General features: G+C 53.4%; 1 protein-coding gene across 2 annotated transcripts; it reads right to left on the minus strand.

Moving 5' to 3' along the window:
• On the minus strand, positions 1 to 25506 carry XYLT2 (xylosyltransferase 2). 2 transcript variants are annotated; one of them, XM_073310324.2, is made up of 11 exons: positions 25343 to 25506; positions 12570 to 13041; positions 11824 to 11999; positions 9457 to 9659; positions 8691 to 8771; positions 8109 to 8325; positions 6482 to 6658; positions 5489 to 5751; positions 5196 to 5391; positions 3846 to 4179; positions 1 to 2649 (listed from the first exon to the last, which is right to left on the minus strand). In XM_073310324.2, the coding sequence occupies exons 1-11, from the start codon at positions 25475 to 25477 to the stop codon at positions 2327 to 2329; spliced, it is 2577 nt and encodes an 858-aa protein (XP_073166425.1). In that variant the 5' UTR covers positions 25478 to 25506; the 3' UTR covers positions 1 to 2326. The 2 variants fall into 2 exon arrangements, with proteins under 2 accessions (XP_073166425.1, XP_073166423.1); XM_073310322.2 differs by having other exon boundaries at positions 12570 to 13044.

A 25506-nucleotide genomic window follows, 5' to 3' on the forward strand; every position in this document is an offset into this window, starting at 1 on the left:
TACAAGAGATACAGCTATATTTGTGGTGGTGTTGCATATTTAAGACAACTTTACATAATGCTTCTGACACAAAGCTTTCGGTGTTACCTCTTTGGAACATGGTCCAAGCCCTGCATAATTTCTCCCATTTATTTCCGAATACCAGGTTTACTTGTATAACACTTTCCAGGCCGAGTCCCTTTCCAGCCCCAGTGCTACTGCCCCACGTACCCAGCTAAAAGAGAAGGGATGGAGGCGGGGGGGGGGGGCAGAGATAGGCACAAGCATCGTCTCAGTCCTCCCTGGGATCATCTGCCAGAGGGGTATGGAGGTCTCTGACCACTGTGGGTCTTGAGAGGCCCATTTGGCCAGAGAAGGAACTTATCTTACAATATGTTCCCGTCAGCACCTTCACCCTACTTAAACTGGAGATGGGGAGATGATCAAGTTAAAACCAGAGATGAACTTAGATTAGCCTCTCTGATCCAGAAATGCCCCAGGTTTTGGAGAAATACCAGTGAGCCCTTGCTCTAGAATGGGTCACATTGACACCCCCCAGCAGAACGTTCCTGAACGCTGGGTAAGTTCGTATCTGGGTCAGAATTTTGAAACACAGGCTCATTCCCACTGAACAGCGTCCAGCTCCTTTGCAGGGGAAATACCCTGACTCAGTCGGTCCGTGCATTCCCTCTGCAGTACAATATGGCACACAGAGGCTCACCCCTAGGGCAGAGAATTCATCTTACTCTAGCTCCCGTCACCACCATTCAACTGGGCGAATTCAAGTGGGGGTCTGAGCTTTTGGGACCCACCTGCTGAGATCAGCCCAGAGTTAGGAACCAAAAAAAACGGGTTCAGGTTGTGACATTGCATATGCAAGGGGGCCTTGAAAGTGGTGTGAATGTTGTGAGGAGATGAGAGGAGGATCCTATGAGCCCCAGGCCTTGGAGGATGTTGTCACATAGGTAGCTTATAAGGCCCCCATCCCCATAGTGTCTGGACAGCTTCTGAAGTCTCTAGTCCCTATGGAAGAAGGGGAAATAGTACTCTGCTTTAGTCAGGCTCGAACGGGAGGGAGGGAGGGAGGGGGTTAGGCAAAGCTGGCCTAACCCAGGGCTTTTCGTGGTGGAAACCACGGCAGGTATGGGGAGAGGCTGTGGGTTTCTGCCAACTCAGGGGAAGGAAATTTACACCGAACCCAGCGAGTGGGCTAAATGGATACAGCACTGAACACCCGTCTGGGGCAGGGCAGACACTTTATGGGGGTGGGAGGCTTAATTCATCCACCCAAGCAGCCCCTGCTAGGCCTCTCTCTAAGCCAGTGGAGTCACTGGGGACCTCTCAGACTCCAGCCACTAGAGGAGTGACTTTGAGCCCGGGGGCTTCGCTTCCCCCTTCCCAAGCTCCAGCCATCGCACGAGTATCACCTGCAGGTGCGAACGTTTGGCACAGTTAGCAGCCCCGCTCCAGGGAGCCTTGGTACTCGGCTGCTACAGAGAACCCGACTGATGAAGTGCCCTGTGGCGAGCGAGAGGGGAACCGACTTCATCCAGGAACGGCAAGGTTTGATTCCCAGCAGCCACCACAAGGAAATAATCCCCCCCCCCCCCCGCAAGCCCCCAAAAGAACAAAGTACATTACAGCGAAGGGGAGATGAGTCACAGATTCCCTAGCCAACGAGGGCCTTTGTCTCTATTGCACTTTGCTTCATATATATTTATCTATATATTTATAAAAATACAAACTAAGGGGATAGGGTGGAGGGGGATGAGATGCAGGCATCAAGCCAGCAGCAGCTCGTCTAAGAACACGGGCAGGACAGCCCCTGCCTCTGGTGCTCCCCACATACCCTTGTCCCCAGAGTCCTCTGCCAGCAATTGCTCAGGAATGTGGAAGATCAGCAGCAGGAGTCCTGATCCTGCAGAAATTCAGCCATGGACGGGGAGGGGCAGGGCAGGGGGCATGCCGAGGGTAACCCAGAGCTAGCAGGTCAGCTGGGTTCCCCCCAAACACCCGAGTCACACCTGCACGGATTCAATAAATACGCCGCTCCTCCCATAGGCCAGCGCCCTCCATGTGCCCGGACGATGGGCGCTTCCGCATGCTCTCTCCGGCCACTCAGTGCCCATTCCTGGGAGAGGTGGGTGGGACTCCTGTTCCAGCACCTCCCCCCAAAATGAAACAGGAAAGTTTTTCTGCAGCCTGAAGGTTCCTCTCTTTCTTCCCCGTGCCATCTGACGGGATGACAGTCAAGAGAATCCCCCTGGGGGCGTGTGCGCTTCCCTCCCCCACGTTTGCCGTGGGGGACGCTCCCTTGTTCCGTTTTATCTGCCCCAGGTTGCCCCTGCTACCTCAGTCGCCCGTCAGGTTTGATGGCCCCCAGTTCTGATTTGGGGTCTGGGGAAAGCGAACTCCAGGACGTTTTGCTGCACAAGTCCAAGGATGAGCAGCTGGAGGGGCTGCTCACGCAGAGATCCGCCACCGACCAGAAGCTGCCGATGCTGCTGTCTGTCCAGTCCTCCAGGGCCTTGCCCGTCAGCTGCGCGTTCTGCAGAGCCTCCTTCTCCACCTCATCCGAGCGCGGCAGGTTCAAAATCCCACCCAGCCCCTGGAAGCTTTGTTCCATATACTCATTGCGGGGGGGACCTCCATGTAACCAGTTGCTGTCATCTGGGCAAAAACACAGAGGGAGAGGTGATTGAGAGACAGGCAGACCCAGTCCCCAAACCTCCCACCATGCCCCTTGAACACAGTGGAGAGGTGCTCACCAGCCCGTTCCTTAACATGCCACACCCAATTGGAACAGAGACCACCCCTGCTGGACACACACAGATCGATCACAGGGGGATGCGAGAAATAGGGAAACAGGTTAGGCCAGGATGCTCAGAACAAGATGGAGCATGGCATGCTGGGACCTGTGGTCTCCATGGGCCAATGCTCCACATTAACAGTGAGAGGAAGCCACAGCTCACATGGCAGAATTCTCTGGCTCGCATTTGCAGTTGGCCGTTGCATGATGCTTGTTGGTCATTTCCTCAACAACTGGCTGGGCCGTGGCTGCGTGGAGAGCTGGTCAGGACCGGGGGAGGTTTGCCCCCCCACCCCAAAACCCAAAATTTCCCAGGTAAGAACTTTTCACAGAAACGACATTTTCGGTTGGGATGGACAATTTCCCAGGCAGCCTTAGCTGCAGGTCTAAAGCTAGCTCACGCCAATGTGGATTCTCAGGGCCAAACCTGGCCTCAATGGATGCAGCTCTACTGATGTCAGGGGAGTCTCTCCCATTTGCAGCAGCTGAGAGTAGGGCTCGAGATTTCCCCAGTGACAGGTGGCGAAGGCTCTGTCACAAGGTCGTGGGCTCAGATCACATCTACAAGGCGAGGTACCGCGCGGCAAGCCAGGGTGTGAATCTACCGCGCGCCAGCTTGCTACGCAGTAACGTCCCAGGTGGGCAGTGCCGTGACAGGTCTGAAGAACCCCGCAGCACCCCAACCCGCCCTCCGGGGCTTTCACTGCACTGGAGCAGCATCCACATGGGACATTTGTGCACGGCAAGATGGCACACTGTAGAGTCACACCATGGCTTGCTGTGTAGACCAACCCCTAAGATCCTGACGCAGATCAGCCCACCATTGGCTGCTCGGTGGCCCGGTATGGAACAGGTATGGTGGTTTTCAGTGGTGAAGGAAAAGCCACCAGGTACAACTGACCCCTCTTTGTTGCTGGTCTCAGCAGAGGACAAGGGTCCCACAGGCCACGGAGACTGAGCCTCCCTCCCTGCTGTAGACGGAGCCTGAGGAAGCCTGGGCTGGGCTGGACTGACTAGGCGTAGGATGTGTCCAGCAGGAGGCAGCCCCTCCCCTTACCTTTCCCGATAGGCTGTTTGCGGTTGAAGGTCTGTGGCACCACCAGGAACTGGTTCTCTCCGAGGGGCTCCCAAAACTGGAGGAGGCGGATGGTCCAGACACCGGGGCGCAGGGGCCGGTTGAGAGGGGGCTTGTACTGTGTGAACTCCGCTTCCGCATCCACAGTGATGTCGTAGGACGTGGCGATGACGTAGGTGGGGTCGATCCAAACCACGGTGGCGGTGAGGTTGGGCCCCCGGGACCATCTCTGCATGGCCACTGGCTCATCGAAAGGCCCAATCAGGCCCCCGAAATTCCGGAAGATCCTCTCCTTGGGATCCCACTCTGTGCCCACCTGCAAGGGGAGAAAAGAAGAGTGAAGTCAGGATGGGGTGGCACCAGGCCACAGTCAGCCAGCGCATGAGGAAGCATCAGCCACCTCTGTTCTTACATCACACTCCAGAGAACGTGTTCCACCAGACTGGCAGGAGAAGGCAACACAGTCTCTCCCCCGCCAGCCTGGGCTGGGCCTCAGATGCCGGAAGGAGCTCAAACACTCAGAGAAAGCAGCCAAGCTCACAGCAGTTGTGGCTGCCAGCCCAGCCCCTCAGTAAATAGGGTGTGTTGCCTCAGACACCCCACCTCAGGGCATTTCCCTTGGTGGAGAGCATGACTGTGGGACGGCACTGCCAATGGGTTTCGGGTGCCACATCCCAGTCTCCTGTGCCCTCCCTTCTGCTCGGGTAGAGACCCCAACAGGAAACCCACACCTATCCCTGCACCGTGCTGTCCCATCCACACTCCCTGCCTGCCTTAGAGGAGCCAGAGACACACAATTTCATTAGACACTGCAACAAAGCTGCCAATCAGCAGCAAACTCACAAAGCTGGGCAGCAATAGCCCTAGCCCCTTCCCAAGGGGGCTTCAGACCCCACTCCTGCCCAAGCAGCCGTTTCCCACTCCCTGGCTCAGTATTTCCACACTGGAGTCTTTCGCCTTCGTTCCCGTCCAGCGAGACGCTCCCAGATCAGAGACCGAACGGCTGGGCCAGAGCTTACGACTTTATAAAGAGGCCATCTCCAGCTGATCCCCTGCCCCACTTGTTGTTAACAGTTACACATTCCAAGGTCAGAAGGGTCCACTGTCATCATCTAGTCTGACCTCCAGTATAACACAGGCCAGGGAACGCCCCTGAACAATCCCTAGGGCAGAACTTTTAGAAAAAAAACACCCAATCTTGGTTTAAACATTAAGATAAATCCAAGGTAGGCGAAGTTTGTGCACGGGAGAATGGGGGAGCTGGAGGGTTTGGTGGCAATGGAAGGGAGAGGGATGACCAAGGCTGGAGATGGGAGCGCGTAGGTGTCCTACCTCCAGGTTCTGTAGCCGGTTAGTTTGTCCTCCATGACCTGCCAGCTTCAGAGCCCCTCGTGGCATCATCCACATCTCCAGAGACTCCACCTGCCCCATCCCAGAGTTCTGCACCTCCTGCATCACCAAGTAACCCTGGAAACGGTCGTCGTAGAAATACAGGTGCACGCTGGATGGGAAGCCATGGAGCTCAAATCTAGAGAGAAGGGACCATTGACACGCTCACAATTCCACAGTGCTGAAAGGCGGCCCTACTGCTCAGAGCCCAGATCCGGGATCTCAGGGTCTCCTACCTGCAGTTTCTCTCTGCCTTCTGCGTCTGGGATGAGGTCATTTTCTGCAGCCCTAGCCTGGAGAAGGATGTGTACACAGTCAGGATGAGATCACTGAGCCCGCTCAGCCTGTCCACACGATCATAGATGTTCTCCCAATAGGCCTTGAGGGCTGGCGTGTTGGGTGGGTAGTTACCGTAGAGGTGAGAGTCCAAGATCTCCAGAACTTCCTGATTCACCGTCGACTCAAACTTCCTGGCAAAGAATGTGGGTCTGGAGAGTTGCTGAAAAAAGACAGGTGTTCCCGACAGCATTGGCAATGGCTAGAGCGACAGAGAAATGGACTCGAGGCTGACAAACAGCAGGAAACGCAGCCAGTCTATTTCTACTGCGCAAGCCAAGAGAAAGCAAAGAGCCAACGGCGTAAATCATGAATTAGATTGATTAAAAAATTCTTCCCACCGTTATCAATGAAAACGCTGCTCTTAAGGCAGATCAGTTTGTTTTCCAGAAATATTTGCAATTTGACAGTATCTCCTGGAGAAGCCTGCTACTGACAGGCCTTATTTCCAATCACTTAGCCCTGCAACTTAGGAGTCCACAGATCAACTCCTCACAGAGCCCTAATAGGGCTCTGCCTGGGTACAAAATTCTGCCTGCATGGCTCAGATGGCTGGATCAGGACCTTCGATAGCACAGAGCCAGGATCTTAGTGCATGGTTAGCAGAGATTAACTGCATTTGGGAGGACTGCATGCATTTCTTCAGAAGATCTCTGACTTGCCCTGGTCAGCCTCACGTTTGCAAAAGAGACAGATCAGCACCACATTGAATAACATTTCTCCTAAGAACAATTAAGGTTTTAAAAGATATTTTTGCTTAACCAAAGCCTGTGGGGGAAGGAAAGATGAGCTGCTGTTTGGAGGAGAGTACGGGGTGGGGGGGAAGCAGGAAATCTAGGACTGGGAAGGGAACCGCTTGTAGGACTAAAGAAAGGGGAGGGTGTCATTTTCACCTGTAGCCGCAGGAAGTCCTGGGGTTTGAAGTCATTTGGGGAGCACCCACACCAGTCGACTATGTGTTTATATTGGCACTTACAGCCCAGCTTGCGGTTCCAGTTTGTCACCCGGAGGTTGTTGTCGACAAGAGTCTCACAGGCATGGCTGTTCTCCAGGATGGTGTGGAAAAAGGACTGCACAGACAGAGAAAAGGGCAAAACCCACCAGAGATGCAGCAAGCCCAGATGATGGAGATCACGGATAGTCCCATCCCCCCCTTCCCAAACACACACCTCCAGCCCACCCCTTTGTGCCTCATCCCAGCCGGAGGAGACTTCAGGCATCAGCTGTTTAAACAGACAGAACTCTGTGGGTTTAAATGGGACAAAAGCCCCTAATGTTTCCTGTCTGCAAACCCCTGGGATTCCCAGCTGTCCCCCTCCCATAACGGATCCAGGGGGCAGGCTGTTCCACACTCACTCCATACAGATTCCCAACACACTCCCCCGAAACAGACCATCATGCCCTCAAGTGGCTCGTATCCAGGGGTCTTTGCAACTGATGGAACGTGGATAGAGTTTAAAAAAGGGAGTGGAAAAAACAAAAGGCACTTTCTTATTCAGCACGTCTGCTTGCTGTGGGCCCGACTCCCCTGCCCCACACGCTGTGCAGCCATGGGTACCCGTGCAAAGCAGGAGGGAAGTGCTACCAAGGCAGAAGGGCAGCACTTCACACCTCATTTGTAAAGGTCTCGATGGCTCCACAGGTGCGGGACCTGGGGCATCAGACCCTGTACGGCGCGTCACGGATGCACACGAGCCTTGGCTCCCGTCCGCCCTGCGGAGCCAGCAAAGCTCCAGTCCAGTAAACCTCAAGGATTATCCCCAGCAACCTCTGTGCAGGAGCTCCCCTTGCAGGGCCTTTATTCCTGGGGCTGGTGGAACAGGGGCCCAGGCTGTGTGTGTGGTGTGAGCAGGCAGGGAAACCAAAACACAAAGCAGCTGCGGCTCTGGGGGCAGCTCGTTGCTTCTGAGACATCGTTAGGAGGGAGAAACATGGAACCTTCTGACGGCAGCTACGTGGTCATTGGTCTGGCCGGGGTGGCTCCGCATTCAAGCTTCTGTGCGAAAAGGCATCAAGATCCTCAGCACCGTGAGAGCCGCTGAGCGGGGGCTGGAAGCACCTAACACAGGTAACCGAGATGGGTCGGCTGTGGAGCCTGCCACCAGTAAGAGCCAGAGGGCTTGGGGCCTATTTCACTTCCGCCAGGGCCCAGCACGCCAGGGGTGAGCTTAGCAATGGGGGAATGCAGGGGATTTCCAGCTGTGCTTGGCAAGGTCTCCGCAACTTCCATGCCCACCACACACCCTGTTCCACGCCCCTCTTCCAGTCAGTCTCTCACACACACACAGCCTCGTCCACACTCAAAAGGATCTTCCAATGACAGGACGTGAATGGGAAACAGTTCAAGGGCTTTATCCTGCTGCCATCAAAGCCGCTGGGAGCTTCGACATCAATGAGAACAGAATCGGGCCCCAAGGCAGGATAACGTCCCCAAAAGGAGGAACACGATTCAAAACGGGAGAGACTCCTGTGAAGCCAGCTCCGAGCCCCCCGCCGCGGGGAACCTCCCCGCCCACCCACCTCGGCGGGCAGAAGTGTGTAGGTGTAGAACTGCCGCAGCTGGGACACCAGCTGGTCCTCCGTGTAGACCACGTACTCCACAAAACTCCGTGTCAGCGCGAACCAGTCCGAGCCACCGTCCACCACGATGCCCTCCGGGATCTGCCGCTCGCCCAGCCGCCACATGTGGGAGTCGCACTCGTGGAAGAGGCGGTCCAGGCCCTGCTTCTTAATGAACCTGCGTAGGGACAGGGCGGGGTCAACAGTGCGTGGTCTCTAGAGGAACACACATTCCCGACTGCCGAGAGGTCACCTCGCTATCAGGAGCGGGGGCATTTCCCAGTGTGCGGCGACAAGGCCAAGGGCAGATCCTCGGCTGGCGTGACTCAGGGGAGCTCCATTACAGCCAACGCCGATTTACATGGTGGCTGACCTGGCTCATTGTTTGTACTGCTGTTACAGGGACGGATGGAGGTAGGCCTTGTTCTTTCAGCTGCTTGGTATAATTGGCCCAGTGCCCACGTCTTCTCAGAGTTCACCCCCCTGCCGATCTCTATCCTGACCCCAGTGCCAAGCGCCACTCTGCCCCCACACACGGGTTACCTGGCGTTGTCTCGGCCGTGAGACTTCAGGAAGTTCTTATCTCGGTATTTGGACAGGAACGTCACCAGCTCCTCGTTGGTCCTGCAGGGAGCAGTGATACAAACGAGAGCACGTTAGTGGCGCTGGAGTGGGAGCCGCAGCTGCCAGGGCTAAATGCTTACACGGAGAGGCTGCGATTTGCAAAGCCACCAGATGCTTCTCCCCCGTGCAACACTCACAGGGCAAGGGACAGAGGAGGATAAACCAGAGGAGGATAAACTGATTCACCCTAGAGACTCCCAGCAAAGGTATTGCCCTCAGGGATCGGTCCTGCTTTGAGCAGGGGGTTGGACTAGATGACCTCCTGAGGTCCCTTCCAACCTGGATATTCTATGATTCTATGATTCCCAGCCAGACACTCTGCTCTCCTGCAGAGATGGGATCAGGCCTGGGGCTGGAGCAAAGCTGCACTGCCCCATCCCCCAGCCGCACGCTGCCCACTGTTGCCAATGGGCCTCCCACACCCCACACGGCTTCTCATTCACCAGCTGACGGGGTCAGTGCAGACAGGGCTCCCCAAAACCCTTCTTGGGCGCGTGGGTTCCATTTCCACCCCTCATCGCCCCTTAGCTCTCTCCTCTTTTCCCCCTCCCATGCGGCAGTGGGGATCTCCAGTGTCTACCCGGGGGGGGGGGGGGGGGGGAGAGGACCAGGCCGGGTGCAGAGATTCCTCCTGCTCCATGGCTCCCTTCCCCCGACCCCAGGAACCCTCCCTTCCCCCGCTGACCTGGTTGGGTAGTCAGTGGCGCTCAGGTTGATGAAGTAGTCCCAGGGCCAGTCCGTGATCTCCAGCAGGTCCTTCATGCTGCGCAGGTACATCTTCAGCAAGCTGGCGCCGCCCCAGATGGTGACCATGCGCCAGGGTGTGACCCGGATGTTGGGGTACTGCTGGGCCAGCTCCAGGGCCTCGCGGTGCAGGTAGTTGGAGCGCTGCAAGGGCGGAGGCTGCAGCTCAGGAACTGGGCTTTCCAGAGCACTGGAAACCAGCAACACTGGGACTCTGCACTGTACTGCCTAGTTACGTGGGGTCTGATTCGCTCAGGTGCTGGGGGGGGGTGGTCTAAAGCTCCCGCTGACTTCCACCAGAGCTGCTCGGTGCTTCTGAGAATCTGAGCACGTCACCAAAGCCGGTATTACTGCCCCATTGTACGGATGGGGAAACTGAGGCACACAGAGACTAAGCGACTTGCCCGAGGTCTCACAGCGAACCAGCAGCAGAGGCAGGTATAGAACTCAGGAGTCCTGACTCCTGGTCTCCTGCTCTAACCATTAGACCAATTTTGCCTGCTTGGTACTTCAGTCTCTTATGGCTGGTATCATGGGCCTCCCAATCTGCCTTCATGTCAAGTCTCTGTGCTGGGCCACTGAGCCCTGCCTCCTACTCCCCTGGGCACGCTCTAATCAGCTGCGCTGTTTGGGTCGGCTCCAAACCTCAGCCCCATGATCAGAAGCAGGACCAGGGCTTGGAGAAGTCTCACGGTGGAGCTTGGACTCAGGGCACAGACAACCGACTGGGAAGCTAGGACAGGTCTGACAGCCCGCTGGGGTCGCCCAGAAAAGAAGGTGGGGATGCTGCAATAACCCCCCTGCAGCACCAGGAGTTCTCACCTCCCATCTCAGTGCTAAGAGCTGAGCCGCTCAGCTCATTTGTGGTTTAGGAGGGATGACAGGGCGGGGTCGGTGTTTCACCTCCGGCCCAGTATGTTGCATGTTGATTGGACTTTGCCAGGGCTGGGGAGAAGAACCAGAATGAGAAAATGCTCATTTCCTCTCCAGGATGGGGGAGGGGGAGAGTCCCTCGGTGGGCTTCTTCTCCACGGAGGGAGGGCTCATTGGAGAGCAAAGGGCCGGGGGATTTGGGGAGGGAAGCCTGCCCCAGGCTAGCTCGGGAGAGTGGGGTGGAATGTCTCCTGTCAGAGTGGAAACCTCCAAGCTGACAGGACACCCGAGGGGAGTTTGGTGAGGACAGGCAGCCAGATCTCTGGGAGGAGAGCAGAGCATGGAGGGTCAGCTGTGAGAGAGGCAGGGAACAGATCACTGCCTTCCCAAGGCAGGTAGGAGGGACGGGGAAATGGATCCAGTCCCTCTGGCACCGATGGGGGGGAACACAGGGGGAGGAATGGATCCAGCCCCCATGCCACAGATGGGGGTGGGGAACGTGGCGGGAGGAATGGATCCAGCCCCCTGGCATGGGCTGGGGGAGGGGAATGGATCCCAGGGTCCGGGGCAGACGTGATAGGGCAGATGAAAGAACATTTCCCACGAATTCATTTCCCAGGGGAGCTATCGTAGGCCCATGGGGAGTTAGGAGCGGAGAAGGGGCCTGCGCGGCACTCTCTCTGTTTAGACAGCCCCCATCCCAGGTCACACGCTTCGTTCCAATCTTCATTTGCATCACACAAAGTTGTTCCTACCCTGCTGCTTTGCTGAGCTCGTTCCTCCAGCCAGCGAGGGGCCTGCAATGGCTCGGCCCACAAGAGTCTGCTTTACAGTGACCAGGAGCAAGAGAACATGGCCAGGCCTCCCTCTCCTTTAAGGTCCAGGGCACAGTGCCCCGCAGACGCGGCCAGCACGTTACCAACACAGGCCCCTCACCCCTTCCTTCCTCCCTTCCCGACTCAGCACAGAGTCCTGAGTTCCTTCTGTGCCCACCCCAGTGCCCTGTCCTCCCCAACCCTGCCTGCACCAATGTTTCCCTTTGCCCCGCCACCCATGTGCTACCCACACTCACCCCTGCCGTGGGCTCACCTGCGGATGTCTCTGCAGCATGCGTGCTCCTGGGGGCGCCTTGTGTGACCCCTGCTTATACAGCGGGGCTCTTTGTCCCCCTTTACTGGCTACACTATGTACAGAGGCTTAGCCAAGTCTGTTCTGCCCCCTAGCTAGCAGACCTGACCCTTAACTCCAGCAGTAGAGGCTGATGCTTTCAGAGCCCAAGGTCCAGGGTTCAGTCTCTGCAGCCCATCCAAGCAAGGGCGTCGTTACAATTGCGTCCTGCCAACTTCAGGCACGTCCTCCATCGCCAGCACAGCTGCTGCACCCGAGCGCCTCCACCCACCCCCTCCAGCAGCGAACTCCCCTCCCTGTCTCCTACCTGGTCGACGTGGATGTAGAAGAAGTGCTGTTTGTGGTACACAGCCTTGATGAGCCGCTTCAGCTGGCGGACGGCCCTCCCGTGAACGACCAGCATGTACGCGACCCGCACCGGCTTGCTCGCGGAGGCCTGCTGTGTCTTGCTCTCGTCCCACTGGATCACGGGGCTGACTTTCCCTGCAGGGACAGAGAGCAGCTGCTCACTGAGCCAGCAGCTGGGCTCAGCTCACCCTCTCGCTGCGGGAGAGAGGAAGGGAAGTGGCCATCGCTCAAGACCCCTCTGCCAGCTGTTCTCTTATTGCAGACTACAGAGTTCCCTTACTGCCCAGCCCCGGTGTTAGCATCTTCCCAACCTAGGGCTGCAAATTCAGATTGCCACAGTCCCCAGGGCCTGATCTGCCAGAAGAGCAGGCTGCAATCACCCCCTATCTCCACTACCGGAGGTGGGCTGTGAGGACTCTGAGGGCCATCATCCAATGTGACCAGGATGCTGAGTAAGTACAACACGGCCTGCTGGGATGTGTAATCTCCATGGGACAATCTTCTCCATTAACAATGGGGGTGGATGGGCACAAGGCAGAAACACGGTGGGCTGCATTTGTGATTTTCCTTTGTAGTGAGTGAACCCACCCAGACAAAGTAGCCTCGCTTAGGACGGAGATTCCTTAGGCGAATAGGCTGGCATTGGATTACCTACCACCTTTGGGGGCTCTGCTGATGCTCACTGGCAATCTCGGAGAGACTCACCTGACAGCTGGCAGTGCCGGGGCACAGAGTGGGGCATCAGATTCCCTGCCTGGTGCAGGCACACCACATTGGCTATCTCCTGCTGGCACTGCTTGGTGCTGGCTCTTGCTAGCGCCGAGAGGGCATCTTTGCCAGTGATCTCACACTTGGGGGCGAAGCTGTTCCCGGTGGGCTGGGGAGCCCCCTCCACGCTGCCTATGTCGCCGTGCTGGAAGACGGCCAGCTGGGCATCCCCATGCAGCTCTGTCCGGTTCCTCCTGCCGGAGTCGTCCTGAGCGGCGGGAAGCCTTCGCCCAGGTTTGTGTTTTGTGGTGACGGCTCTCACCACCTTGGCCACCAGCACTCCAGGGCCTTCCGGGCGGCCCTTCCACCGCCCATGCTTCCGGCTCGCGCTCCCCCGGCGACCGGCTGAGCTGTCTGAATCTTTGGAGCCTTCACTGTTTTCGGGCAGCCTGGCCTTTTTCTGCCGTCCCTTCTCCAAGTTTGATCGGACACAAAACAGATTGAAAAACGTTAACTTGGGCATCACCATATCTCTTGCAACAGCCTCCTTACTGTTAGCAGCAGCTCACCCTGTTACAGAGCCTTCCACCCCAGCATATGCTGCAGACATGCGCTTATCTCACCCCCCTGCAAGGGGGGTGAATACTGAGCAGCCCCACTGATACACAGGGAAACTGAGGCACCGCTTCTGACTTCTGCCATGAGCCCCACACAGCTGAGGGATGTTTGTGTTGGGAGTGGGGGTGGGGGAAGACAATCTTGACCTTGAGATAAAGCTCTAGTACAGCCAAGTCCAAAGAGGATAAGTGACTGGCCTGAGGTCACAAAGCAAGTCAGTGGCAGAACGGGGAACAGAACTCCGGAGCCCCAACACCCACTCTCCTGTTCTCGTTATTATAATTATGAGGTGCCATGGGAACACGAAGGTATGTTTATGCTGAGTCTACTCAGACTCAGGTTTGAGCCTGAACCCCCCTACCGTCCACATACAAATCAGTTTGACTCAGCTCAGCAAGTCCTCAGGACCTGGTCCTAGGACCCATCCAGGGAGTGGCGCTGAGACCTGGGTCCAAGCCCTGTCATTTTGCAGCGTGGACGCAGCTCCAACTGCACGCCCGAGTCGGAAGGTCTGCGTAGTGCAGCGTGGATGCAAGGCTAGCAAGGCTGTGAAGCCCGGGGTCCCGCAACTGGAAGCCCAGGTGTACAACGCTGTGTGGATGCTCAAGCGTGGGCTTGGAAGCACCAACTTAACAAGGGCAGGTCCCATAGAAGTGGCTTTACAGTGCTGTGTAGACATACCCCTAGAGGGCCCCATTGTGCAAGGTGCTGTACACACTCTCAGGGCAGGCCCTCACGACAAACATGCATTGCCACTGCAGCACTTCTGGCGAAGACGCTCCGAGCTGATGGGAGAGTGCTCCCCTGTCGGCTTAGTAACTCCAACTCTGTGAGAGGCGGCAGCGGTGTCGCCCGGGAGACGCTCTCCTGCCAACACAGCGCTGCCTAGACGGGCGGTTAAGGTCGGTACGACTATGTCTCTCAGGGGTGTGGATTTTTCACACCCCTGAGCAATGCAGTTATACCGAAGTAAGTGTGTAGTGTAGACCTGCCCCCAGTGAGAGGCAGTCCCTGCCCTCAAGAGCTTACAATCCAGCTAGCCAAAGGAAGTATCATCATCATCCCCATTGTACAGACGGGGAATGGAGGCTCAGCCAGATCACACAGGGAGTCTGTGGCAGAAGCGGGAACACAACCCAGATCTCTCAGGTCCCAGTCGAGTGCAAAACCACAGGCCTACCCTTCCCCTCTGAGCACTCACTACCACAGCTTTGCACATAAATAGCAATTGCATTTTCCATGTGCTGAACAGACATTAAACATCCCTCACAATCCCGTCAGAAGGGAGACGGGACCAGGGAAGGCAGGCATCCAGGAACTGCTGTGGTGGACACACTATAAAATACACTGTGGTCTCAGAGCAGGCGTGCAGAACTCTGAGCCAGCAGGCGTGGATTTTGTTCCTAACAAACACTGCCACGACTTCCGGGGGAGGGGGGGGCTCAGGCAAGTCAACTCTTACGGTGCCTCAGTTTCCTCATCTCTTACATGAAATTAGATGAAGGTTTCTAACCATCAGAAGAGAAGTTCTGGAACAGCCTGCCCAAAGGAGTAGCAGGGGCAAAAAGCCTACCTTGTTTCAAGACTGAGATTGATACCTTTATGGAGGGGATGGTGTCACAAGCCTGCCTACAATGGCATATGGCTCATCCGTGACTGCTAGCTCCAGCAGCCGGAGATTGGACACTAGATGGGGAGGGCTCTGAGCTACTATAGAGAAAATTCTTTCCCAGGTGTCCGAATGGTAGCTTTGACCTACATGCTCAGGGTCTAGCTGATCACCATAGAAATCTTCCCCCAGGTCAGACTGGCGAAAACCCCTCAGGGCCTCTGCCATTCTCTGCAGCATGGGGCATGGTCACTTGCTGGTTTGAACTGGAGTAAATGGTGGATTCTCTGTAACTTGAAGTCTTTAAATCATGATTTGGGGACTTTAGTAACTCTTCCAGAGGTTAGGAGTCTGTTACAGGAGTGGATGGGTGAGGTTCTTTGGCTTGTGATGTGCAGGTCACACTAGATGATCATGATGGTCCCTTCTGACCTTAAAGTCTGAGTCTACATGCAGATAATACTAACGTGCAGTGTGTCCTTGGAGATCTCCAGGTACAAAGCCCTGGCAAAGGGTTATTATTTTACCAATGGGCTAGTGGGCCAATTACTTGATCTCTGTGTCTAAGGTCACACAGTTTGTCCATGCTGGATTAGAACCCACGTGCTTTAACCGCACTTCCTGTCTTTAGGAGCGCTGGCTCACCGAAGCTAGCTTGTAAGCTGGGATCTCCAGCTGCTTTGAAAATCCCCAGAGCAAACTTTCCCAAGGAGCCAAGCTGATGAGTAAAGGGCGATGTTAATTACACAGAGTTATTTCTGCCATGCTGGCTGATTAGCAGACATGATTTAGCCTTGGGGAGAGAAGGCAATCGCTCCTGGAGGCAGTGAAGTTTGATGGTAAGAACAGGTGATAAGACATGAGGGCTGGGCAGCCTCTCTGCTTTGCAATATTAGCCACTGTCAGAGACCGGCCACCAGAGAAGACAGTCCACTGGGCTGATCCAGCAGGGCCATTCCCAGGTGAATGCTAAAGCAGCTGCCTACTGCAAGAGCTGTTAGGTCTCGATAGGCTGTACCACATTTGAAGGCCGGGGGCCAGGTGTGGGGCAAGGTAAAGGGATGTCAGTGCAGGATGCAGACAGGGGAAACACGTCTGTTAGTAATACTTCCTGTGCCACGGAAATGATGGATTGCCGGTGTAACAGCAAGAGAGAGAGCGGGTGAATCAGTGGGTCCACCATCGAGCTCTGCTGTGCTAGGGGAGTCACAACTGGAGCGACTGGACACACTTTCCTTGGTTACCATAGGCCAGTGAGCTTTGCTGAAGCCTTTTGGCTGGAACACGCGAAGTCTGCGGTGCCTGGACAATGCCTCAACTCCACCCACAACAGCAGCTGCCTTGGCATTTGGCAAGTATTGATTACACCTCAGAGTAAGGTCACGAGCTCAGGTCTGGCTGATAAGGGCACGGACAGGCAGCCTGAAGCGCTGCAGCTGTCCCAGTTCCGCCAGTCCCGGTGTGACCCCACAAGACTTTGCTTTGTATCTGAAAGTTACCCCAACGCTGCATCTCCCATCCAGAGCTAGGTGCAACAGGACAGATGCTTCAGGAGACCCAGAATGCAGTGGGGCAGCTACAGACACAGGGCATGTTGTGTGCTGATGTGTGGGAAGAGCATTGCCGAGCTGATGCATTGGTTCATCACCAGGTTGAGAGATCAAACAAATTACTTCATGCAAGCAGCGTCCTTCAACAGCTTCCTTACTTGGCATAGTCTGCTGAGAAGGGCCAACCCAAGGGAGATGGGGGGCACAAAGATGGGGGCTTGGAAACCCAAGCAGCTTCCAAGACCTGGCTATGCAAACGTCAGTTCCTAAATCAGCTGAAGTAAAGCCCTGAGGTCTCACTCGTATCAACAAACCACTTTATTCAGAGAGCTGGTTAGTGAAACGAGACTGTTCCCCAGCCACGCAGGGATCACACGGCTAGTAAAAGATCAGAGGTGCTGACCAACTGGTCAGTTCTAACATGCATCTGTCGGCAATGCTCTTTCAGCAAGACGAGCGCGAGGAAGGTTTAAAACTTCCTCATCTCCCACTCCAAGCATGCATCACTGAGAGCCCAGAACAGGCAGAGATAACAGTTCATTAGTCACCAAGCAGGATCATCTGTTCAGAGAGTTAAAAGCCTGTTTTCTCTGTACAAGTGTCACAGGAGCGGAGAGTCCGGGAGGAGACTGACAAGCAAAGAGCAAAGGTGTTCCACATTCTAGAGCTGGCGCTCTGCTTCCAGGAGGCCAGAGAAAGCATTGACACCCAGCAAGCAGAGAAGGAGATGCACCTGGAACTGGCTGGGATGAGGGTAAGGCAGAGGAATGCGTGCAGGGCAGATTTCAGAACTTCTTGCCCAGACTGGCTTGAATTTTCCTTTTCCCCTTCAAGGCATCAGGAGCAAAATCATTCTGTTTACTCTGAGATTTGAGCTCCCAGCAGCATCCATGGAACCATCTCTGTTCCCAGCCATGCTCCCTTCAGTCTCCCACACCCGGGCCCTGAATATCACCTTCCGACTGATTATGCCCTTCAGGATGGAGCTGTTTTTCATACCATGCACACTGGAGCTCCAGTGACACAGCTGGGAGGGGAGATGTTGCTGAGACATCTGTCCACTGCTCCCCCCATTTCTTCCTCTCCTCCTCCTGTGCTTTCAGCACAGACCTCATGAAATGCCACCAAATAGTTACAGTCGGATTCATCCCTGCCAGAAGGAGCCTGTGGTCTGGCCCACAGCTGACAGAGCGTGCCCAGCTCTCCTTCTCAATAGCAGAAATAAGAAGAAATGCCCCTGTCCTTCCTCGAGGGGCCAGTTAATGAGCCCAACAGTCCCTAATTACTGCACCATACTGAAGTGATCCTTCCACCCCAGCCAGGAAGTGAAAAGGAGATTACTCCAGTCATGTCACTCAACTGTATTTAAAACTTCTGCAGAACTTTTGGCACAGTTCCCAGAATGAGCTCCTTGTCTATGCCCCCCCCCCCTCCAAAATTCCTGTACCCTGCCAGGAGGTCATTTCCCTAGGATCCCACCCCCCCACCTTCTGGGTCTAGACTTCTTTCTCATCAAACATACATGCTGTGAGGCTGGAGTGTGAAGGAGCAGAGCGCTTGGTGCTGTAGTAGATCACGACCAGCGAGACTGGTACGACGAAAGGCTGACAAAGGGACAGTCTCTCAGGCTCGTTTCTAGCACATCCCTTGCCAAGCTATCTACACAACACCTACAAAATCCAGAGTGGCCTGGAAACTGCCCACAAGGAACTCCCCTCCTCCAGAGCGACAGAAAGATACTGCAGTGGCGAAATGACTAAGGAAATCAAGATCTTGTTTCAACTTGGTATTTCAAAGGATTGATTTTTCCTTGTCTCATTCCCTTCTGATCATCCTCTGTTCCTGGGGGAACAGGAAAAGGGATAATCACTCTGCTCCCCTTTGTCTGTCTAGCCTATTTGCATTGTGAGATCTTTGGGGCTGGGATTCTCTCTTACTGTGTGTACGTTCAGCACCTGGCAAAACAGGGCCCTGATTTCAGTTGAAGCCTCTAGACACTACTGGAATATAATAAGACAATTACAGCTCTTCAGTCTGCACAAGTCCTGATATCAGTAGCACAACTGACTTCTGCCCCTCCTGCTTCTGGGCCTGCCTGCTTTGAAATACGTACCCCCACGAGGCAAGCTAATACTGGATGAGGATTGGAGATCCATCACAAAAGACATTTACTAGCCTAGGCACACCTGCTCTGATAACTCCCCAGATTCCAGAACCTGCACAAGACCCATGTTCCTCATCTGTTCCACAGCTTGGGGGTTCTGGAGGCTGAACAATTTGCATATGGTCAGAGCAGGGGAGCAATTCAATTCTGCTCCGCGTTTCTTCAGGTCATTCACAAATATGTCATGAGAACTGCTGACGCAGAAATATTCCTAGAAAGGGTCTTTTGCATTCTGAGATTTAGAGGAAAACAGTCAGCTTAGAAAACCATTTGTAAACACATTTCCTCCCCTGGATTACGAACATCATTATGGTTTAAAGAAATGTTCGATTTCAAATTTAAATTTACTTTTTACCATTGATGCCAACTGTTCATTTTTATTTTATTTGGTGCATTCCCTTCAGTTTGGGCAATGAAAACAGGACTGGTCCATTTTTAAGCCTCCTGTGACGTTGCATTTGGGTTGCAGCCACTACAGGGAAAGAATTAAATACAAAGGCGGGAGGGGAGGGTTTTTTTTTTCCACTACAGAACTAAAATCCTATGCTGACATTTTTCAAAGCTACCAAGGACATTTGAGAACCCAATTCCCATTAATGTATGTGACTCTGAACCTCTCAATCTTATGCCTAAAATGGGCTCCACTGTATCTCTTTAAAAGCAAGCTCTTCGGAGAAGATCTGTGCGATTGTTATAAGTGCACTGACAGAGAAGGACATTTTAGATGGAGCTTTTTCCTGATCTCACTGTGCTGGGTGTGAGACAAACACCTTGTTTAGTCAAAGCCTAGATCCATTTGGATTGAGGATTATCAAGCCAAGAGGGAAGATTAAATAAATGAATCAGACATAATGGACCTTTCCCAAATCACATTTCCTCCTCCGCATTTACAAGGATATTCTGTGGCTTACCCAAGCCTTCCACACATTCAGGCCTGAACTCTCCTAAAGGGGCCACCCTGCCGTCGACCTGTATGCACATAGTCCCCAGTTAACTTTAGGGGAAACGTGTATGTGCATCCAAGGGCAGACTGTGACTTTAAGAGCAATACTTCAGCTGCATCTGCATTGCAATTTGGAGGAATCCCAAGTAAATATAATAATCCAGAGAGCTGCGTGATGCCCATAGAAGGATACATACTTGAGTGGGTTAGATACTCAGTGGGTTGGGAATGTGACAAGGAGCTGCCCAGGGACTGGGAACAGAGTACAAGGCTTTTCATCTCTAAACCTCTCATTTGCGTGGAGCCCAGGCTGTTCAGTGGCCCATGTGAAAGGAGGTGGTCTTGGCCCAGTTCCTAGCAGACAGATACCCACATCGTGACAGTCATCTCTGCAATCCCTTGTGGCTAGGCCCTGCTTCGAAGCCAAGGACTGCACATGCTATGGAGGCTGAGCTAACTTTTCAGTTTACAAAAAAAAAAAAAGAAAAAAAAAGGAGTACTTGTGGCACCTTAGAGACTAACAAATTTATTAGAGCATAAGCTTTCGTGGGCTACAACCCACTTCATCGGATGCATAGAATGGAACATATAGTAAGAAGATGTATATATATCACACACACACACACACAAGGTGGAAGTTGCCATACAAACTGTAAGAGGCTAATTAATTAAGATGAGCTATTACCAGCAGGAGAAAAAAAAAAAACTTTTGGAGCGATAATCAAGATGGTCCATTTAGACAGTTCACAAGAAGGTGTGAGGATACTTAACATGGGGAAATAGATTCAATATCTGGAATGACCCAATGCATCGGATGAAGTGAGCTGTAGCTCACAAAAGCTTACGCTCCAATAAATTGGTTAGTCTCTAAGGTGCCACAAGTCCTCCTTTTCTTTTTGGGGATACAGACTGAAACAGCTGCTACTCTGAAACCGGTCATTTTTCAGTTTACAGTTGTTCCTACCCAGGGTTGAGGAATGCAGGCCAGGTGGCCTGGAGGAAGCTGTCACTGCTGTTCTCAGCACTGTACAGTACCTGCTGTGTGCACAGAGCCCCTCAGTGCCCACAGCTGTCAACCCAGCACCTTCCGTGAGCACTGCAATTTCAGGGTGCGCAACAATGACAAAACCTTACTCTGGGTCTGATTGGAAAAGTGAGGAAGACAGTAACTGCAGCTGCCATCTAGCCAGAGGGGTAACAAAGCTCTGGGAAGGGGTCTGCTGGCTCCCTGGGTGATGTGGGGCCTTCATACTAAGGGGCTGTGCCTTATTTGTTGCTTTTGGACATAGATAGGAACTGAACACTGAGTGCTTATGCTATAGCTCTTGGCTGACAGTGCATCCCTGGGATCAGCAACAAGAGCCGCAGCCTTCTTGTTCTCCCCAGCAGAAAACAGCAAACAGCCACAGCGTTGGCTCATTTGGGTAAGTCACTTTGAGATTAGGGCTATTTCCCTCCCTGGGCAAACTCTTTATGGGAATGTCTTGGCTGGGCTGCTCTCCTTCCCTTTTCCCTACACAGCCACTCACACCTGCACCCCTGTCAGCGAGCTGTAAAGAGGGCCGTACTGGACCCCTGAACAGACAGATTCAGTAAAAGCCAGCGACCTTTGCGGATGATACTAAACTGGGAGGAGTGGTAGATACGCTGGAGGGGAGGGATAGGATACAGAAGGACCTAGACCAATTGGAAGATTGGGCCAAAAGGAATCTGATGAGGTTCAATAAGGATAAGTGCAGGGTCCTGCACTTAGGACGGAAGAACCCAATGCACAGCTACAGACTAGGGACCGAATGGCTAGGCAGCAGTTCTGCGGAAAAGGACCTAGGGGTGACAGTGGACGAGAAGCTGGATATGAGTCAGCAGTGTGCCCTTGTTGCCAAGAAGGCCAATGGCATTTTGGGATGTATAAGTAGGGGCATAGCGAGCAGATCGAGGGACGTGATCGTTCCCCTCTATTCGACATTGGTGAGGCCTCATCTGGAGTACTGTGTCCAGTTTTGGGCCCCACACTTCAAGAAGGATGTGGATAAATTGGAGAGAGTCCAGCGAAGGGCAACAAAAATGATTAGGGGACTGGAACACATGAGTTATGAGGAGAGGCTGAGGGAGCTGGGATTGTTTAGCCTGCAGAAGAGAAGAATGAGGGGGGATTTGATAGCTGCTTTCAACTACCTGAAAGGGGGTTCCAAAGAGGATGGCTCTAGACTGTTCTCAATGGTAGCAGATGACAGAACGAGGAGTAATGGTCTCAAGTTGCAGTGGGGGAGGTTTAGATTGGATATTAGGAAAAACTTTTTCACTAAGAGGGTGGTGAAACACTGGAATGCGTTACCTAGGGAGGTGGTAGAATCTCCTTCCTTAGAGGTTTTTAAGGTCAGGCTTGACAAAGCCCTGGCTGGGATGATTTAACTGGGAATTGGTCCTGCTTTGAGCAGGGGGTTGGACTAGATGACCTTCTGGGGTCCCTTCCAACCCTGATATTCTATGATTCTATGACCTTGTTTGCATATTGAGTCTCCGGCTGAGACCTCCCCCATGTCCTGTATTTAGAGTTATCTGTGTGACACCTTCTCTGAAAAACAGAGCAAAAAGAGCTGGGAAGGAAGGAGAGAGGAAACAGACATCAAGGGAAGCTTCCTGCCAGAAAAACCACAGCTATAAGCAGCTGCTTTGAGAGCAGCTAGATGGCACAGTGGGTAAACTCAGACTCATGGGGGGTGGGGGGAACACTGCTTCACATTCGGGCTTCGGCTGCAAACAGTCTGATTCTTGCTGCTGCAATAAACAGCTTCCGATGCTCCAGGGCATTTTAAGGACCAAAGCAAACGACCACTGGCAGATGTCGACAGGGCCAGCAATACTGGGACAGAACATTCTTTAGGGACTGGGAGAATGAAAAGGTTTTAATTGATTAAGCAACTAGAAGAACCCATACTCTCCAAGCCCTTCAGGTCTGAAAAACTGGCTGGTAATCTTAGGAGTACAGGATCTCCTGGAAGATTTCTGTTGCTTTCAGCTTTGCCAGAAATACCCTGGTATTCTCAAAAAGAAAAGGAGTACTTGTGGCACCTTAGAGGCTAGCCAATTTATTTGAGCATAAGCTTTTGTGAGCTACAGCTCACTTCATCGGATGTTACTCTGAAACCTGGTATTCTGGCTCCTCCAGTCCCAGCCACGGTCAGGAAGTGCAGAGGCGTGTGGAAATGAAAAGCTTTTTTTAAGAAAAGTTAACTGAACTACCCTGGAACCTGCTAACAGGTTCAGGTTTTGAGCAAAGGCTTAGGACGGCTTTTGCTTCCCCTGAACTAGATCACCTGTCCCCTAATGTCCATCACACCAGACCAATGAGCCAACCACACCTCACATCTCCAGACAAGACGACCCTGGGCATCAGCAAAACCTGCCAATTTCCCAGTCTGATTTTGGGAAGGGATGTTCAGGAATCAGGTAAATTCTGACCCAGTATAAAAGCCAAGAGAAGAGGCTTCTGGAAGGAATGGAGACTAAACATTTCTTTCCAGAGAAAGGCACAAGACAGACCGACACAGGATATTATTAACACTAGGGAGTTCTCAGAGTGCTTTACAAGCATTAGCTAGTTAAGAAAAGACCAAAAGGCAGAGCCAAATCTGCAGCTCAAGAATCCCCAATTCTGTCCCAATCTCTCCCGCTCCCCACCTCGCAAGGCTCCCAATGTCTTAGTAGCATGGGAGATTTTTCTTTCACTAACTTTTATTCCATAGCTTCAATTAAGTCTTTCTGGGCCATAAGGCTCCAGAAGCCACTTGGTTTTCTGGCACATGGAGATAATAATGCCTGGTAGGTGCAGCTCATGAAGGGGTCTCACTTCCTGTCCACCCACCCATCAAATCAACCAGCATCACTCACAACAGGGCACATACAGCTGCAAGTTACACTGCTGGAAGTGTGATAACTGTAGACCATGCTTACCTTCCAAAAATACTTGGATCCATGCATCTCTCACGTACCATTGCAGACCCTACAACCATTTCTGCATCTCTGCCCAGTGCCCAAGGACAGCTGACCACGTCTTTGCTAGTCCCATGAAAAACTGTGGACTCCTGGAAAACTTCCCCTCCACTTCCACCCCACCAAGCACCAGAAAAGGCACAAAATCCATTCCCTAAAGAAAAGGTGGAATCCTAGTGCCCCCAGATATCACAACTTTCTAATTTCTGCTATCCCCAGAATGCCGCTATGCTGTAATACAACCGCAGCATACACCCATGATCCCCAGCTCATGCCCTTCGTCCTTGGGGCACTATACAGTTCTTCAGCCTGCCCTCCCTCAAATCTCCCCCATCCCAGATTTTACCACTAAATCATAGTATATTGGTCCTCCCCACAGTGAATTTAGTACTTGTAAAAGGTGTCGGATTGACAGGCCTGGACAGACAACCTCTAATCAGCTGTAGAACAGGAACACAACAACAGACAGCAAGTGCAAGCACTTTCTCAGGTTGACCCAGATATGCTTCAGCCTTAGATCTAAACGGTGAAGAGGCTGGTTAAGTCTCTGTGGCCCATACAGTTCTAGGCCTCCCAAATGAGACGGCCAGCAAGGGGCTCAGTTATCAGGCAGACACTTGGCTGTGAGAAACTACTCTGAGACCATAAACTCAATCACAGGTGTCTGACACAAATGGGATTTAGTCACAACTGACCTGATCTGGGTTTGACCAGATACAACACACTATCCATACTCTTGTAATAAATAGACCCATCTGAATGAGTGACCCAGAGGTCAAAACCTTCATGTGAAGGATGAGACAGTCTGGTCCAGAGAACTGGCTTCTATTCTCCACCAGCTTAGTACGTGACCTTGGGCAAACCACTTCACCTGTCCTTGCCTCAGTGTCCCCAGATGTAAAAAGGGGATGAGGGAAGTTCACTTGGATTCATAAAGCACTTTGAACATCTCAGATGAAAGGCAACGTATAACTGCAAGGTATTAGGATACCATCATGATACATACTAATATTCCTCCCCATATCAGCCTCGCAGAACAAGATTCATGGTGAACTCCCCACTTGCTTGGAAAATGTAAGATTCCAACTAATGGTATATTAACAGCCCTGCTCTTACATCAAAGCCCTGATTTCTGACAGTCTCACAACATCTGATCCTCTATATCATAATATATAGTAATATTTCTCTGGATCAGACCTTCTGAGTCTTAACTTACTGTAATGTCCTCCAGTAATTGCACCCTAACACACCCCTTACGCCAGACTCTCAGTTCTACCTACCCAAAGCCAGGTCCCACCCACTTATCCTAAATCACTAGAGCACCCCTGCCCCATATCACTCCCTCAGATCCTAATACACAGCAGCACCCCATCTAGCCCCCAAGACCTAATGCACGACAGCAAGTTTCCATATTAGTCACCCCAGATCCTAATGCAGGGTCAACCCCCCACATCAGCGCTCCCAGACCCTGAGGCACTGTGCTGCAAAGTAGCAGGATACAGGGGGGAACTAGACATTTCCAGCTCAGACACCCCCAGGCTCTAATGCACTGTAACGTCCAACCCACCAAGACCCCGGCGCTGTAACACCCAACCTCCCGCAGCCTGATGCAATCACCCCATGCCAGCTAGCCCTAGATCCTAATGTACTGCAGCCCCCCCACCCAGACCCTGGAGCGCTCTCTTCCCCCTAGCAGATGCCCCAGATCCCAAAGCACCATCTCCCCCACATCAGCCACCCCAGTGCCTAATGTCGCACCCCACCCCTCGCCCAGACCCACAGCAACACTCCCCCCCACCCCGCCCCGAACGCACCCCTCCCACCCCATATCTGCCCTGCCCCCGCTCCCCCAGGCTTCGCCCCCTTCCCCTGCCCTCCCGCCCCTTCCCTCACCTCGCCGTGGTCGTCCTCCTCCAGGCTGCTGAAGCTCCACACCACCAGGCCCTGGATGAGCAGGATGGCCAGCGCGGTGGCGATCGCCAGCTTGTAGCGGCGGGCCAGCTTCTGCAGCCGGGCGCTCGCCACCATCTTCCTTCCAAGCGGCGGGGCACGGACGG

This window comes from Lepidochelys kempii, chromosome 14 (assembly GCF_965140285.1).
Source record: "Lepidochelys kempii isolate rLepKem1 chromosome 14, rLepKem1.hap1, whole genome shotgun sequence".
NCBI classification, from domain to species: Eukaryota; Metazoa; Chordata; order Testudines; family Cheloniidae; genus Lepidochelys; species Lepidochelys kempii.

Excerpts from the sequence above, each read along its gene's own strand:
- XYLT2 (XM_073310322.2), bottom strand. The coding sequence starts at position 25,477 with ATGGTGGCGAGCGCCCGGCTGCAGAAGCTGGCCCGCCGCTACAAGCTG. Across the intron at positions 8,326-8,690 it reads CACGGCCGAGACAACGCCAG|GTTCATTAAGAAGCAGGGCC; the intron begins GTAACCCGTGTG and ends GTCCCTACGCAG. Across the intron at positions 5,392-5,488 it reads AAGGCAGAGAGAAACTGCAG|ATTTGAGCTCCATGGCTTCC; the intron begins GTAGGAGACCCT and ends CCTTCTCTCTAG.